The sequence below is a fragment of the Haliotis cracherodii genome, unplaced genomic scaffold (genome assembly GCF_022045235.1).
Source record: "Haliotis cracherodii isolate W230 unplaced genomic scaffold, xgHalCrac1.p SCAF_29, whole genome shotgun sequence".
Classification (NCBI taxonomy): Eukaryota; Metazoa; Mollusca; class Gastropoda; order Lepetellida; family Haliotidae; genus Haliotis; species Haliotis cracherodii.
The window spans coordinates 596344-613481 of record NW_027266285.1 but is presented as its reverse complement, the minus strand read 5'-3'; the positions used below and the strand labels follow the sequence as shown (position 1 = coordinate 613481).

The window sequence follows — 17138 nt, the reverse complement described above, 5'->3', positions numbered from 1 at the left end:
AAAATGACTTATTTTTCAATCATTGTCAGTCTTCTTTCAAATCATGTAAATGGTATTTATTTGTGAATGATTAAGGGTATTTGTTTGCAGTTGTTTAGTCACACAACTACGATAATAAACGGGCCAAACAGAAATGAACTCCATTGCTTACGATTGTTGGAAGGTGCAACGACTTCCGTTCTCCCAATTTTCATATGAATGAAAAGACGATAATATGGCTGCCATATATACACATACTGAGCACATATACGTGGGATATTCTTGATTATGTAAATATGTAAAGAGGGAAAATTGTGTGTGACGTAAGCGTTCTTTAGAGACAATGTAAATTGTTGGCAAAGTATCATACACGCAGTCCTCTATTCAAAATTATATCAATTCAAAATCAAGCTTGAGTCAACTTAAACCTAATGACATGTATATATGTCAATATCCTTTACAAAATTACTCGACAGTGTGTATATTGCCATCAACATATACATCTTCCCGAGGCAAAAGTAAACTGACTATAAAAGTCCTGTTTCCACCCTTGCCGAACTAGGCTGGTATTATGGAGTTACATTTTCTCTGGACTAACGAGTCTATGTATAGTCCAATCAAAATCGCGCACCGAAATCAAAATCCGGTTCGTAAACTGTCGTGCGGATTTCGATCGATTGCAGGATTTTCAAAGCATGTGCACCGCCAACTCGTTGTCAGAAGATATTTTCCAATTTTTTTTCATGTTTTTAATCAAGGTGCTCACGTGATTTGATGCATTTCGCGATGTAAGACCCGTTTTATCACAATATAGATTTTGATTATCGATCAGATCGTCCTGACTGAGCGCCACCATTTTGTCTGAAGCTAACGCAAGTGATACGAGGGGTGGAATCTGATTGGTCCAAAGGAGAGGCTTAGAAGGGACATAATTGGTAATAGCCACTGGCGGCGCAACGATCGAGCCCAGTAACTTCAGCCTAGTTCGGCAAAGGTGGAAACTGGACTTTTAAAGTCATTTAACTCCCTTGCCTCGGGAAGATGCAACATATAATGCGCATGATAGGTGCGTATGAGACGCATGAATTACTGGCACATTATGTGTGATTATTTTACTTATAATTCATATTTATGTTTGATTTGAAATGCGTTTGAGGAGATATGCGTTAATGATATCAAGAGGTTCTCTGAAACTCAAGCGACTGCTGATATAATCACGTTGCTAATTCTGTTATCGTATTTAAAACACGAATACGTACAATTAATAACCTACCACCATTTGTAGTAAATTCTCATAATATACTTATGAAACTGTAATAATAATCATGGTACAAGTCTATTATGAACATTCATAGTTTTTGCCCATGAATTGAAGTGAAATATGGAAAAAGTACAAAATTGCCTTCTTTTGCGCAACATCATACCGACGTATTTAACATGCACGTGTATCAAGTAAGCCTTAAGCTTAGTAATGTATTTCTTTTTTGACAAAGACCAGTATGGTTGTTTCGCATAGGTCCACGTCATTGTGTCTTTACAGGATTATGTACAGGTATTATGCACCCTGTTGTTGGTGTCACATCTTTCGCTGAGATGGTAGCTGCCGCTTGAGTCTGAAGGTCTGAAACAACCAACACAAACACATTGAACATGGTCGTCTCTCCGGTTCAGGTTTCTGTTTTTTCGAACAAAGAGCTTCTTAAGTTCGCTGCAGACGGTGTCGCTGAAGGCCACGTAGATCCAGGGATTGGTGCAACTGTTGAGGCTGGCGAGCAGCAGGATAATTGAATAGATTGGACCTGGAAGGAGGAGGAACAATGTACAAATTTCACGGTTTGCCCGAGAAACATTAATATGTCAGAAATGCTACATTGAGATGAGCTGTTGCAGATCACTGGACAGGACAGTGAAAACGTCTTACATTAAGTATGCTCAGAGATCAGAGAGTATCCCCTATGTAGATAACATGGGTGAATTGAATTAATATAAGCAAACCCTTTCTTTCGAAACCATGGTTTAATGTACACTTGAATCCCATTAACCAAACAGGAATGGACCTTTGCATCAACATCACATGGTAGCAAGCAAACGTTCATTTATCGTTGAATGTGGCACATCAATTTCTGAGAATGGATGTATTTTCCCTAAAAGTGAATAAAAAACGATTTATATCGTCAACAATGTGAATAAAGGTAACTTATACCCTTTATCATCCACAAATAGTTGCAGATCGTGATCACTGCCATATTCTTATTTTTTATTTTAAATTCTTTATCTTTATATCACGAATGCATCTGAACTCTACATGTAGCGCTACATACATGTATACCTTTTAAATATCAGTCTCTCTCATGCTTAAACATTTTCCACAGTTGAAACAACATTTTTCAATTTACCAAAATAACTATGCCACGTGAAATGTGTAATGGTATTTTGGTCATCATATCTTCCGCAGATATGGCTGCTTGTGTTTCAACTAATACTATTTTTTGCTAAAGATCACAGACGTGACATGAAGTGAACCCTTAATACTGGGCCTCGTCAATGCTTTATTTTCTGTCGGTAGTATATAAAATGGTCATTCATCATGGTCATCTTCATAAATGAGCTTATAACTATAGGTGAATGAGGATGTGGTTCATGCTATGGCCAGTTCTCCCCTATTATGTTTCTAGGTTTGTCAGCACCATACCCGTGCTCGTGGGTTTCACCGAAGTGGTTAACGTCTGAGACCTGCATCAGTTCGGGCTTTCCTCCCACATTAAGCTGATAGGTCATGATATAACTGGAATACTGTTAAAAGCGGCGTTAAACCCAACTCACTCACTCACTCACTCACTCACTCACTCATGCTATGGTTTGATTGAAAGTTGGCTTTCATTGGGAGGGAAAAACAATCAACAGTATAACACCGAACAAAAAGAATCAAACTACGATTATTGTACAAGAAAATTATAAATTAAACATATCCAAAGATATTAAGATCAAGATACACTGATTATTTGAAATATTTTACGGCATATTATACACACGTGTAACTGTGTATGTTAAAATAACCATTCAAGTAAAAATGTATTCCATTACCTAGTTACATGTAGTTACAACTGATAACAACATTGAGACGACTCGACTCCGACTGAGATATATGAGATGGATATGTCTTGTGTTATTGATGCGTTTTGGGTGTCGTCGACTGAAATTGTCGCTACATATTCGTGTGTTTATAGAAGTTCAATTATATCAATCAGTGTCTGCAAGAGATGCAATTGTTTCTGTTGTGATTACAAAATTTCTTGCTTGGAGTTAAAAGACACCATAGAAGCCATAAATTAGTTGAACTAAGTTAAAATGAGTGGAATTGTGTGTCATAATGCTTGTATACAAACCTTTGTGTATTTGCTAAAGAAAAACATGAGTTTTGAGCAAAGGAAAATATTCATATGGGCGACATAGTTTAAATTTTATGTTTTGGAAAGATGTTTTTTACATTTTTTCTTCCTTTTTTATGTACCCATGAGAACAGCATATTTAATCAATTTTGTAAATACCTTTGACAGAGACTGGCCACAGCATGGACAAATGGGTTTCCAGAATTAAAATAGGACGTGTTCGTGAATTCGAAAACTGACACTGATAAGTAATTGCCCTCTCGGAGGGATATCGTATTTCTATTGCAATTACACAATTATAGACCCATTATTATTTTACGCTCACGAGGACTGTCAATATTAATATGGAATCGTTATGTTGATAAATGACATGCTATAAACCCATAAAAGTACCTCTACAGTTCCCAATATATCACTCGATGCATTGGAACTGTTACGGATCGAAAAAATAAACCAGAATTGGTATTTGATTGATATCTCCTGTATTTGTATAAAAATCTACATTCGGTTTGTCTCATCGCCACTTTTGAAAGCGACTTTCAGACGCCAGTTTTGGCCACCTGCTTACAATAATAGGATTTGTATGCTTTCAAATACAATTTCTAGGTTTAATCATATTAAACAAAAAAACATATGCATGCGGGGTCCATAATACATAGTGTCACGTTGTTGCATGCCTCTGTATTAATGGACCGCCTCCGTGGTCTAGTGGTAGAGTGTCCGCCCGGAGAGCGGAAGGTTCGGGGTTCCATGGCCGCGCCATACCAAAAGACATTAAGAAATGGTACTTGTTGTTACCCTGTCTGGCGCTCGGCATTAAGGGGCTAAATCAAGGAGTGGTTGGCTCGGAGTCGGTACACTGTGTCTGAAGGAGGAATTATGTTTAACTGCGACAGGGTATCTCAGTCGGCTAACACTATAAATCAGCATCAGTCCGGAAAAGTACAAGCAACCACTCACAAATGTTAAAACACATTTAAGTGCAATGATGTTGAACGCGACGTTAAACCCCATTTCACCTCCCCTCCCCGCTGCAGTGACAGCATTGCAAACTACTACTACCAGATTTATAGGTCCTTTGACTGATGTAATGTCTGAATATGAACCCAACATGGTGGGTACGTCTTTCAAACAGTAAATATAATATCTGTTCACTACTGATTTCAACATTTCCCTGACGAGTGTGACATTATGATACTATACCATCTTTTGCTTGGAAATATAAGCGACAAAACCATCGGTTTGAAACAACTGATGGAGGGGCCTCTATGACACGATCGGTGGATAGGCTCCTTCTCTAACTGTCGTAATATAGTAATTCTATTAAAACAAAAGCGACAAAACCCTTTTCATAATCATCAGAAATCTCTCCTGAAAGAATAGTTCGTTGTACAATTCAGCATGTGCCTATGAATCACTATCAAATTGTGATGATGCCAGGTGTTCTAAAACAAGATGAGTGTTTCTTGCCTCACGGGAGGCACTCGTCATAAACACAGCAAAGGCTAGTCAAACACGGGAAAATATGGCACAAGGCAAATGAGAATTGCACCTGACATCACAGATGCGTCAAATTTGGAAATGACCTTCACAAATCTTCCGTAAAACGTTTGGGAAGCTTTACTAAGACAATGAATGTTGTAACCCTGTTCCAACAACAAAAGTAAGAGTTGTATGACGCTCTTTGAAATTAAGAGCATGCTCGATTCTACCTTCAAAGTTGAAAAATGTAGACACCAAAGAATGAAGCTGATGGAATATTTTTTTACATAAAAGAAAGTTTTACTATTGGAAAGTTGGCACCATCCCTCTTGTCATAGTCTTGTGGATAGCCTGTAGCTATATCTATATCTTTTTTCATATTCATCACATCAACAAGGAAGGAGCATGTGGATGCCTACTTTCTGTGTGAAAGTGCTATCCGCAAATGTCGCAGAGCTATGATCTACGAAGAAGTCCAGCATTTCGTACATTGTGTTCTCAGTAAACTTCAGATGACCTTTCACCCAAAGATCAAATATGTCGTGATATATAAGATTAAATACAAATTTCATTATTACTCCTCTTTCCAACTTGTTAGTAGGTACCATATACATTGAAAGTTTTCAGTTACCAGCTAAAGTCAAGATATTATATGATCAGTTCATTCTAACCAGACTATGTTGTATTCCATTCACATGAACACACACTGACATCAGACAAGCGCCTCATCCATCAGAAGAACAATCGAGGTTACACGTTTTAACTTTGACTTTACACTTAAGTATATTTAATCAGACAGATTACGTGACGCGATCTACGACTGCAATAACGTTGTTCGTGTTGGTCACTCAATGGGAAAAATAGGGTTCAATGAACAGTATGGAGCAAGATCAGATACATGTCTTCATTGACACGTCATAAAATATCTGGTTCAGTGAACTTAGGTAGATTGATGTTGGACAGTCTTCAAAGCAATCTCTTGGTCACATCAGAATTATTATCGAAGGTTATCCTTCTACCATGTATGCGCAAAAACAGCATGATTTAAAATATATACAAAATATCAAAACACCGGGCTGTGTACTCGCGGGCAGATGACCACGGAAAACGCTGATCACTGTTTTGGATTAACGAGACTGATTAATAAGTGATTTCGGTAATTCGTTACAAATTAGGTGTGTCGGAGTCGGAGTGCGAGACTGTCAGATTAACATGTCTAAATAGGACTGATTTAATTGGTTGCCATCATTAGTGTCGGATAAAGCTGATTGTCGGATTAACTAGTGTCAGATTAACGAGACTTGACTGTATATCTAAGCATTGTCGTAAATACGATATAGTACGTGGTTGGGAGCCGAAAGTGGAAGATATTTCAGTTGTACATATGAGCTTTATTTCCTGTTGGGGCAAGTCTAAAGGGATCGAAACATTTAAAACGCAATTCCGATAACATCTTTTAATAAATAAAAAACAAGTGATTGCACATCAAATCTCTAGGACATGATACTAGGTTCATGACATTTCGAAGTTCACCCCAATCCTACAATTAGTTCTGTTTCAAAGAGAAAGTGCCGAAACCGAAAAATATTATCATGACGAAAGATAAATTGAGTCCACTTGAGCAATATGCATTAAAACATTGTATGGAGAAATCGTCTAGGTAGTTCTAGGGACAAGCAGTACAGATTCGATCCTATTACTGTTGAATATACTATTACTATTACTATTGAATATACTAAAGCTGTATGCCCCAAGGCTACACAAGGTGCCGATCTGGACAAACAGCTGTAGGGGAGGTACCCTACAGGTCTGCACGTGGTAGAAGCGTAATTGCCAAGGAAACTGACCCCATAACGAGAATTTATATTATTTTCAATCTAACGTAACTCACTGACCGAGCATCATTTGTAAACAGTGCGTGTGGGACCACTATTGGAACATAACATTGTGTCCAGCACGGTTAGACATTGAAACGCCCCGCTCAATAACAGCTTTTGCCTCCAGGAATTATCATAATCCCATTACTCGAGCGGAAGTCAAAACAACTGACATCGAAAAACCTTTTTTAAAAATCCGAATGTGGATCGTATAATTGAAACCGTGCTTCTTGAAGATGGCAGTATCAATCGTGTCATCGAAATGATTCCTGAATATATGATGTAATATATGAATTACTTCTGTCATAAAAAAACATTCTGGAAAATGCCATCATTGTACAAAAACTACTTCTCCACAAACTTGACAAAACTTTTTTCATTATTATCAAACGTATTTTCAAATTGTTTTGTATGAGTTGCTTCACATCAATCAATGAAAATATTGCATTATACAAACATAGTGTAGAGGAAAACATGTTTTCAAGTTTCAATCACAACAATGGCAGCAGTTTCGAAAATAGGTTAGCATTGAATTAACACATTTTTAATATTCTGTTGATATTATCTTGGAAACGTTCCCCAACTTCATAGCGAGAATAACAATTAAGAGGTTACTAAATACATGTATTACGGGATTCACACTCGCTACAACACATATCTGATGATGGTCGACACAAATAGTATATCTCAACGTAATTTAATAGAGAAACTTGAAGATAGTTTTGCTAGGATCAGTAATGTTATTCTCCTGAGCATACTTGCGTAGGTTTGCTTATAAACGGTGTGTAAGACTGGGTGTAATGATGTAATTCCAACAAAACAGAAATGTTAGCGATGGCCTGTTAAATGTCAGCAACAAGATGACTAAACAATCACAGTGCAAACCAAAAAAGCAAATGCAATTCTGGTAGATGTAGTCTAAGAATGAGAACAATAATGACTCGGAATACTGATGCATATTTGTTACCCTAACACAAAATCAATCTGGGTATTAGACGTTGAAATTAAACAACATGATTCAAGACCTGAGCTGCCTGTTTGAATAACGAGTTGTGCCTGCCAACAGAGGAATTTTTTGTGCAATTATTTTCGCTCCATATGATAAATGAATTCTCCAGACGTAATACTGTGGGTTTAAGGTTAGTCCGTTTATGCATCAATGTTAAAACATACATTTCAACGATAGCACACTATTTTGATGTAGGGCTCGAAATGTAGCCCTCAACGAAATATTTTTGACGGAAATGAATATTTTCACTGAAAAACAACCAAGCTCGTATACATATCTTGAATGGACAAATCATGTTAGCGGAAGCGTGGTAATTTCCAGTGCGTGTATTGTTCACACAATAACAACTTCTTGGTGCATTTGCAAAGCAATGCCTTCCTTTTATTTTACTTTAAAAAAAAATCAGAACAATATCAGCTCTCCACAGCGTGGACACGTGTACATGCGTCAGTTAGGTTTTACGGCGCTTTTAGGTATGTGTCAGTCACGTCAAAAATGGCCTTCACACATTACACATGTCGAGAATCGAACCCGGGTCGAGAACATATATGAAAACGAAAACGAATTCTGTCGTCCCATGTTGTCACTAATGCGTCTTTGCAATCTCACCCTTCGAGGGTTCACAGTCTCTGTGACTTGGACTGATAGCACATATCGTTACTCATATTTTCAATCACAAGTTTTCCGATATATAGGCCGCATGACTGTGGCGTGTTCCATATATACACCTGAAAAAGGGTTCAGCACCGCTCACAATATTATACTTATAAGCATTACAAACACAATTCCGATAACATCTTTTAATTAATAAAACACGAGTCACATCTTGTTTCGATAACATGTTCAAGTTTGTCTTTTTTCCTGCGGTTCTTTTATTTTGGATAATACTGGATTTGAACTACTAAGGAATCAATGTTGTTCTCGTTCTTTCATAGGGCTTGGTTCGATCTCAAAAGGTGGTATTGCGTTATTAATTATGTCTTGTAGGCAATTGTTTGTTTTTTTCTAAAAATCGTATGCGTTTTAATTTTATGACACACACATTTATATTTGTTTACAAAGTGAACACCACAATCAGTAATGTACTGACATATCCTTTTCCACTGATCAAACATGTAGGCCTAGTTCCACTCAGGTAGCGGATAGCCTTTGACGTCGGCGTACACGTCCACCGATCATGTCCTATGCTCTTTGGTCAGGAATCGTGGCTGGCCATTGCATTCTGCTGATGTTTTGGGTGCAGGAGGTAGTCAGTTACGATACGTCCACGGTGGACACGAGCGTTACCGTCTTGAACGACAAACGTCTCTTCCATTGACAATATGCAGTGGCGTTGTTCTGGCAGTCATAGTGACCCCGCCCTATGTCATGACAGGCCCACCCCCAAAGCTGTCATAATGCCTTACGTTGACGTTAGCAAGATGCTCGGTAGGACGCCTCCAGACACGTCCACACCTTTCTAGAAAGTTCAGAGTGAATTTGGACTCATCTGAAAGCACTACATGCCACCGCGACCATCGGCGACTCCCTCCCCCCAAGATTCTGGACTTGTTTTGTTGACCTAGGAAATTCTGAGTTCTACGAGTTTGAAGCAGACCAATAGCCCTTAGGCGTTAATCACGACGAATTTCCAATCTGATGGAAAAATTACTGCATTAAAGCATGAGTAGAGAGCTTACTTGTTACTGTGCATAGTGAAAATCAACATTGTTCAGAGCGATTTGATGATCTTTTATTGAAGCGTCACTGAGGAATTGGTGTCGGGTGTGTTGGGGCTCTAGGTTTCGGTTGGAAAACAGTTTTTTCTTTGGCAATCATTATTCAAAGCTGATCTATCTTACGAAGACCGATCACAACATTCATATTTCATGATCACCTATTTTTTTGAGAATATTCATTCTGTGAATATACAGAAAGTCCTTCCTTGATGGTAGGATTACGGTTGTACTTTGAGACAGGGATTTGGCGATACGTTTGCTGGTATGGGTGGCTTTGGAATACAATACAACGAGGAATGGACAAGTCTTCAGGTTTTAGGGTCAAAAGTTGTTACTGCTGATGCCTGTTTTGGGAAGATTTCTACCTAGTTTAACATACTGGCCTTACATGTGTAATTATTTCATGTGCCACTTATACCAAGTTCGTTGATCAAACAAATTACAGAATAGGTACAGAATAGGTTTAAACCAGTTCTGTTTCCTCTTTTTCAGCTTGTGCATTCTACCAATGACATCACACACTGACTTAACCCACTATGAAAAAACATGCAACAGGTTTATATTCTCTATTAGTTCATTTTTGGCATACTCTTCGACAGCATCCATGATGAACCCCATTGGTTGCAGGTTGTTCACGATATTTTGTATCATTTTTGAACAGCTGACGGAGGTCGTTATTGTCAGCATTAAAGAAGACACTTGTGTTCATATGACCATTTTGGTTACAATATCATGAGTCTTGGCAGCCACACATAGTGGAATGTACGCTACGCTGTGAGCTGCCAAGTACACATTCTGCCATACGTTCTTGAACAACTTCAATGAGATGTTTTTCGTTCCTCTTGGTGGTTCTTGAAATATAAAATATTGTATGACATGAAGCGAAATGTTACTTGCCTGTATACATGTAAGTACTACATCTCTAGTCGATACTGTGGGTTATAGACCTATCCTTCAACAAAAGTTACTGGAGTCTTTAAACAAGTGTAGCCTTGTTTTTACTTTGTGCAGTCCTGAAGGCGAGGCAACACATCTCCCAAATTAATGGTTCCGTTTCATTTGGCCTCCGTCTTTGTGATGCCGCAAAAAATCGCAATACATTGACAGTTCGTTTGTTAGAGAGACTGTCACAGTCTTTTGTTTTGTCATTACATTCAGGTGGCATTGTTGAACTCAGCAGCCGAGTCCGATTGTTTTCTCTGGGTACCCAATAAGTTCGACTATATTTATGGCTATTAGATTGTATATTTCTCATGCATAACTAATCTTACCGGTAGATAGGTCGTTGTGTTTGGTGACAAAACATTAACTGCAAAAACAACTGCAATTAATATTCAGAAATTTGGAAGAACACAGTTTTAGGGTACATGAAGTGCCCTTTCACTGCTGGTTGAACATAGGCACTTGCCTAAAGAGACATGTGCATCAGTGTTTGGCAGGGCCGAAGAAACTCTGAGGAGTTGCTTAACTTCACCTGATTTGTGACCTGTGCGCTGTGCACAGGACCACGTGCCACCATTAATCTAATCATTGCTTTCATTGATTAGTGCACGTGTTAGTAATAAATTGCGACTCAATTACACATCCACTTTTCATCTTGAGATAAAGCATCGTATTCAGATCATGGACATAGGAATAATAATTTAATGACGAATTAACTGTATGTGTACGTCTACAAAAGACATTTGATATAGTGAATACAGTTGATAATGGTATGAAATCCTAATTCAAAGACTTCCTGGGTATTAATTGTCATGACTTTCTTTGATGTTTTCAGTCAAGAATGGTAATGAAATAGTAACGACGTACAGGTATGGTAACTATTCAGACAATTACGTTTTTTGACCATTTTGACTGGAAATGTGAATAATTCTGAAACATTCTTCTTATTTGTCACTGCACAAGCCATTATATTATATTACAGTGTCTTACCCAATATATGAGCAGTCCACCAACTTACAAAACAGTGGCGATGCCCTTCAGTGCGGCCGAATAACTAACAAACATACACCTTAGCCGTCATTCTTTCCCATGTGGAGTTTACTATAGTTTATGTCTCGAACATATGAGGGACTGCAGAAGGACAATTGACTCTGCGTATCTAACCATTTTTCCAAACGGAATTTGGTATAAACCAAAATAATGACAGTCGGTGTCAAGTAATGTGACATCTTATATTAAAGGCATGGGTTTGGCAATCACAATATTTGTATTTACTACATGACCAACCTGTTTTGATTAAAATAACACTTACCAAGTCTATCTGTTCTATTTCATGTTTACATTTCATCGCATACAGTTGCTTTTACACGTTTATCGAGACAAGTCTGTGTATTTGGCGCGTATATGTTCTAATTGGTGTTTACATTTCATCAAATAATGTTGTGTTCACACGAGAGAAAAGCCAGTATTGATAACGTATATATGTAGCTGAAAAGAAGACGTTATTTTGATATTTACAATGGTAATAGGTTATAAAGACCATGGCCTTGGTGGGATACACACGTGGCCAAGAAGTGTAACTTAACCTTCAGGTATATCGATAATCTGATATAGTTCAATAACCATCAAATAGCTAATTCCCTTCCACTGATTTACCCACCTGTACTTGAAATAAAGGAGACAAGTGAGACCGCCTCATCTGTTTCATATTTAGATATATGCATAAAGATTCAGTGACAAAACACCAAGAGGGATGACTTCAACTTTCCAATAGTCAACTTTCCCTTCTTTATGTCGACCAATATTCCTATTTTGTACCATATGTTCCCATGTTCTGTTTGGTGAACATTTGACTTGCCTTTGCATGTGTTTGTGACACGGGTGCCACCAGTGGGGTAGGATACACTCACCTTTTCGCGAACATCTGGTATGATTTGTTTGTTTGTTGCCGCACTCATCAATATTCCAGCTATATGACAGCGGTACCTGGTATGATCACTATTTGATCATGGTATATGTCGGAATCGTACAATCGACTCAGCTTTTAGCAGAGATTTCTGTTGGATATGTGAAGGGTTTTGTCGCATTTATTATTAAGAATACTGAGTGTTACCGTCCATACTTACGGTGACGTGTTACAGATATGCATGTATATATGCATTAAATACCCTACATGTAATCGAAGTACATGCAGGTCATTCAAAACAAAGCCCTAATTTGATCTAATCATATGGGCAGTTCATTGATATTGGCCGCTGACAAACGATATGTAATCCGGGAAATATGCCTGGTCGATTTCAACCCTTAAATGACAAGAAACATAGTTGTGATCTATGCTATCTTCTACGACCTTTCGGGAATTGGGAGGAATTAATATCTTTATTTGCAAAATATTTGTTCAAATTAATACTAAACATGTACATTGATAATCATTACATTTCTTCAGTGTATTTCCTGCTTAACGTAGATTAATGTTGCAGATTCCGGATTCCTCTGCTCATTCTTTACTTGTTCAAAGATATAACTTCCACTTGTATGCACCACGATCACTCTATTATTTCAAACGTAATTTAATCCGAAATTATTTCCTTGCGGTCAGAGGATTTGCGTTCAGATATCTTCGTAGCTATTCCTATCTTGTCGAACAATTCCACTGGGCTTCTAAAACATTGATTACAGTTACCTTGTTCCATGATGTGAATAAAGTCATCTGAAGAAAAGAATACGCGATATTCTCATATTTCTATGACTCATGGGGCATTTGATCCTAATTAATTTCAGAAGACAACATTATTGACAAACTACTTCCACGCAATGAAATGTCGTCCAACGATATACATGTACCTCTGGATCCACATAAATTGCAAATCAGTCTCAAAAGACCTGAAACTTTGCATTTCTATAATGGATGTTATCGAATATGAGTGAAAATAGTAAAATATCAATAAGCCACATTGCCATTGAGGGTAAGAATACGTATGTTGTATCCTTAAACCTACAATGGTCTTAAGTCCATTAAACAAGTGTGACGTGGTCCAGCCACTCATGAATATTGTAGACTTAAGACCATTGTAGGTTTAAGGGCACAACATACGTACCCAGTAACCTGGAAAATGGAAAAAGTTCATAAATCTCTTTGTACATGTAGTTCATAATATCAATCGCGGGTTTGTTTGGTCCAGACACGATTACTTACGAGCCGCATCATGTAGGTGGAATATTGCTGACTGTGGTGTTTAACAACAAACACGATTCGAGTTTAACAGTCTTGTCAACCAGGTAGTGTCGGCCCACGGGTAGGCTCGAAATATAATACAAGTGCTTCTGAAGCAATCGTGTTCGATCATGAGAAGCGCTATCTGACTGAGATTGTTACCGTTGTACATGAGGCCATACATGTTTATGTGACTTCATAGTTATTCCAAATCCAATATCTCCAAGAATAGCTTTCGCAAACTTATAAGCTTATGCAGTAAAAACTGTAGGGTCTTTTGCTAATGAAATGCATTAAAGTTGCATTTCTGTTATAGTTTTCAAGGATAGTAAAAGGATACAATTATCTTTCTAAATGTCAACTAAAGCTCAATAATAAGCTGTGCGTTTCCTTACACTTTTACTAAATGCAATAAGATTGTCGAGCTTGTTATTCTTGATGGGAAAGTTTGGTATCTCGTCAAGTGGTTTGCATGCGCCATTGTCGGATACCTGAGGAACTTACCATTAAACGGAGCATTAGGATCAAACGCCGCCCACATCTGCGCTATGAAAAACGGTGACCAGCAGATCAGATAACAGATGATAACCGTCATCGTCAGTTTGATAGTTTTCATTTTTGCTCTTGATATCCCATGCACAGGTGGCTTCGTTTGTACTGACTGGATGTTCTTTTCAAGCATGTCTTTTGGTACACCGTCCACGTTCTTGGATTTGCCTGAAACCCTGGAATTCTGAAGAGTAAACCTGGGTGTAAGTGTCTCCGCCATTTTCCCACTTTTCCAAACCGAATGACATATGCACCCATACGCAAGCGCTAGAATAAGAGTAGGAATGATATAGACGGAAACTGTAATCCAGGTAATGTAGAGTTGTAATTTCCATTCTGGTTCGAAAACACCCCAGCAATCAAAGATTCCCGTTCCTGGTATAGTTTCCATGTAGGAAAATATTGCAACCTGGGGAATGCTAAAAAGAAGGGAGACAAACCACGCCACCATGACAAGTTTTTGAATCTTTCCGGAAGTCCATGTGGCGCTGGTAAGTGGCCGGCAGATGGCGTAGTAACGATCAACGGCTGTCGTTAGTAACACGTATGACGATGCGTACATGGCAACAATTTGGAAATACTTCACAAGCCTACAAAGCAGGTCTCCTCCCACGAATCTGTATGTAATATCCCAGGCGAGTTGAGGTAGTACATTAAAGAAAGCCACAAATAAGTCCGCCAAGCTGAGATGAACAATCATGAGATGCATTCTTGACAGCTTTTTCTTTCTTAACTTCAGCGTCAACATGACAACTGAGTTGCCGATGACTGCTAGGATAATGATAGAAACTTGCACGCCAATTTCAATCACGGCCAAATTTTCATCCCGCAGGTCAACTTTTGTACTGTTGACACCGCTCCTATTCACAGGCAAGGCCACTGTTGAATTAATGGTACCAGTAATGAGTAGACTAGGAGAACTCATTTTGACTGACCACTCTCTTCTGATCGACTTCGCAAGGAAAACAAAGACGCTAATTTATTGTGAAGGCATGAAGCGTCCGCGTTGCAAGGCGTTGATTAGATCCACTTATCATCCGTTCCGGCCAAGGTCCAAACGTTCATTTTGGCTTTAGTTGCAGTGGCCAGAAATCTCAAGGGTAACATTTCCGTCTGAGGAGCTGTCTTCAGTCAGCGCTGCACTGAAACAAAAAGATAAAACGTTGATGTACAAACTCTACAAGAACGAAGATCAATATTTCGAAATAGGTTTTTGTTTTGTTCCATCGCGACCTAGAAATGTATTTAAATATGAACAGATTAGAGGTACTTTGTTACCTATGGTGGTTTATATGGATGCTAAACCCCTAGGTTTTGTGTTTATTGCAGCTATTTAGTCCTATCCAATCCTTCGTAAATCTTTTCGAAAGTACTCTATTCGATTTAGGGTTCAAATCACCCTCTCCTCTGGACTGGTTGAAGTTGATTATCAGTGTTTTACTCGGATAACGCAAAAGCATATATTCAAAGCGATGTATTATGCCCAATATAACGAAGATCCACTTTCACTTTGAGAAATCGGGTGTTTAATTCCACTAACTTGGTTCTATCTTGAAAGGTACTAAATGAAAACATGCTTGGACATTATGTGTGTAAGGAAAGTGGAGAATGATGTATTTTAAGAAATCCAAATCACTTCTGTCTGGTATACAAGCTAATACGTTATGAGATACTGGTTAAGTATATGCGTTTAAATCACTGACACTAATTTCTAAGTATATTTACAAAAATGGTCAATATTTTCTGAAATTCACGTACCGTTTATACTATTTGTTTTTCTGGTTGAGCAAACGAATGGCTGAGTAAAGATATGTGTCCATCTATATCAACTTTTAAACTTGAAATGAAATACAATAAAGTTTACAAAGTTAATCATATCTAAGTATCCAGACGTTTCTAAATGCATTCTTCCGCCCCGTTCTATTTTTGGTCGTTGTGCGACTTCGTCTGTGATGGGCCAACATGCTGTGCCTTATCAGGCGACGTCTTCAGATCGAGACTTTTGACGCAAGAAGACACAAGCTGTTATCTCAACGAGTCAAGTCAACTAACATAGTTAGCTCGTTAGTCAAAGCTTCAGGTTCAGCCCCTAGACATAGCTCATGATTTCATTTACAAGAAAGGTCGATATTCCAATAACTCTCAGTTAATTACGAATGCAGCTTTGTACTATTAAATGGCAGCAATATTTTATACAGTCAAAAGAAATAGGATTTTTTTTGTAATTATCTTGATGGAGCGAGTAGTCAATACACATTACACATTGCCTAAATTGGATAAGAATCATGATGGAGTTATTGTGTCACATAATGGTTGTACGTTATGTTCACGATCAAAGAAAACTTTGCGTTTTAGTGCCTACTACTTGTCTTTGTGAACTTGTAGATTACTAATTACATAATTGCTTTCGTTAAAGGGATCGTATATTATCTGTGACAACTTGCATGAATTGTATGCTTTTCAGTTATTATTTTGTAATATTTCCCAAAAGGGTTTAAAGGATCGAGTTTCGTGACTTTCCAATATTTTTACATGTGCGTTTTAGCTTTTCTCAAGGCCGAGTGGTCATACATGATTTAGTGCTCCTTTATTATTCTAAAGGACTGACGCTACGTCAAAGAATTTGATGACACACCATTGACTCACCTAGTTGCTCGTTCATTATCTTCTCATTTCAACATACTTGTAAGTTCTTCAGATCAAAATGGCGTATTTTGTAAATGAGATATGCATATCAACGTTACTGGGAGTTAATAAGCATCATATGTAAACTGTGAGGTCTCATTCACTACGTTCTTGTCTGTGCATTATCATGAAAAGAAATAAGATATTTTGTTTGTATAATCTATGCGATCGTGATATAAACATGAGCTATTTTTATCAGTTTCTCACGTATGAGTATGCAATATTACGGATACGTTGTGTATTTGTATACTTCTTTAGCCGACCACACATAAAGGCACTAATATGCATAATGAA

General features: G+C 37.9%; 1 protein-coding gene across 1 annotated transcript; it reads right to left on the bottom strand.

Annotated features, from left to right (window-relative positions):
- Nucleotides 1-491: 491 nt before the first annotated feature.
- LOC139473503 (cephalotocin receptor 1-like) lies at nt 492-15084 on the bottom strand. The gene is made up of 2 exons (XM_071256122.1): nt 14115-15084; nt 492-1778 (listed from the first exon to the last, which is right to left on the bottom strand). The coding sequence occupies exons 1-2, from the start codon at nt 15082-15084 to the stop codon at nt 1522-1524; spliced, it is 1227 nt and encodes a 408-aa protein (XP_071112223.1). The 3' UTR covers nt 492-1521.
- Nucleotides 15085-17138: the final 2054 nt, after the last annotated feature.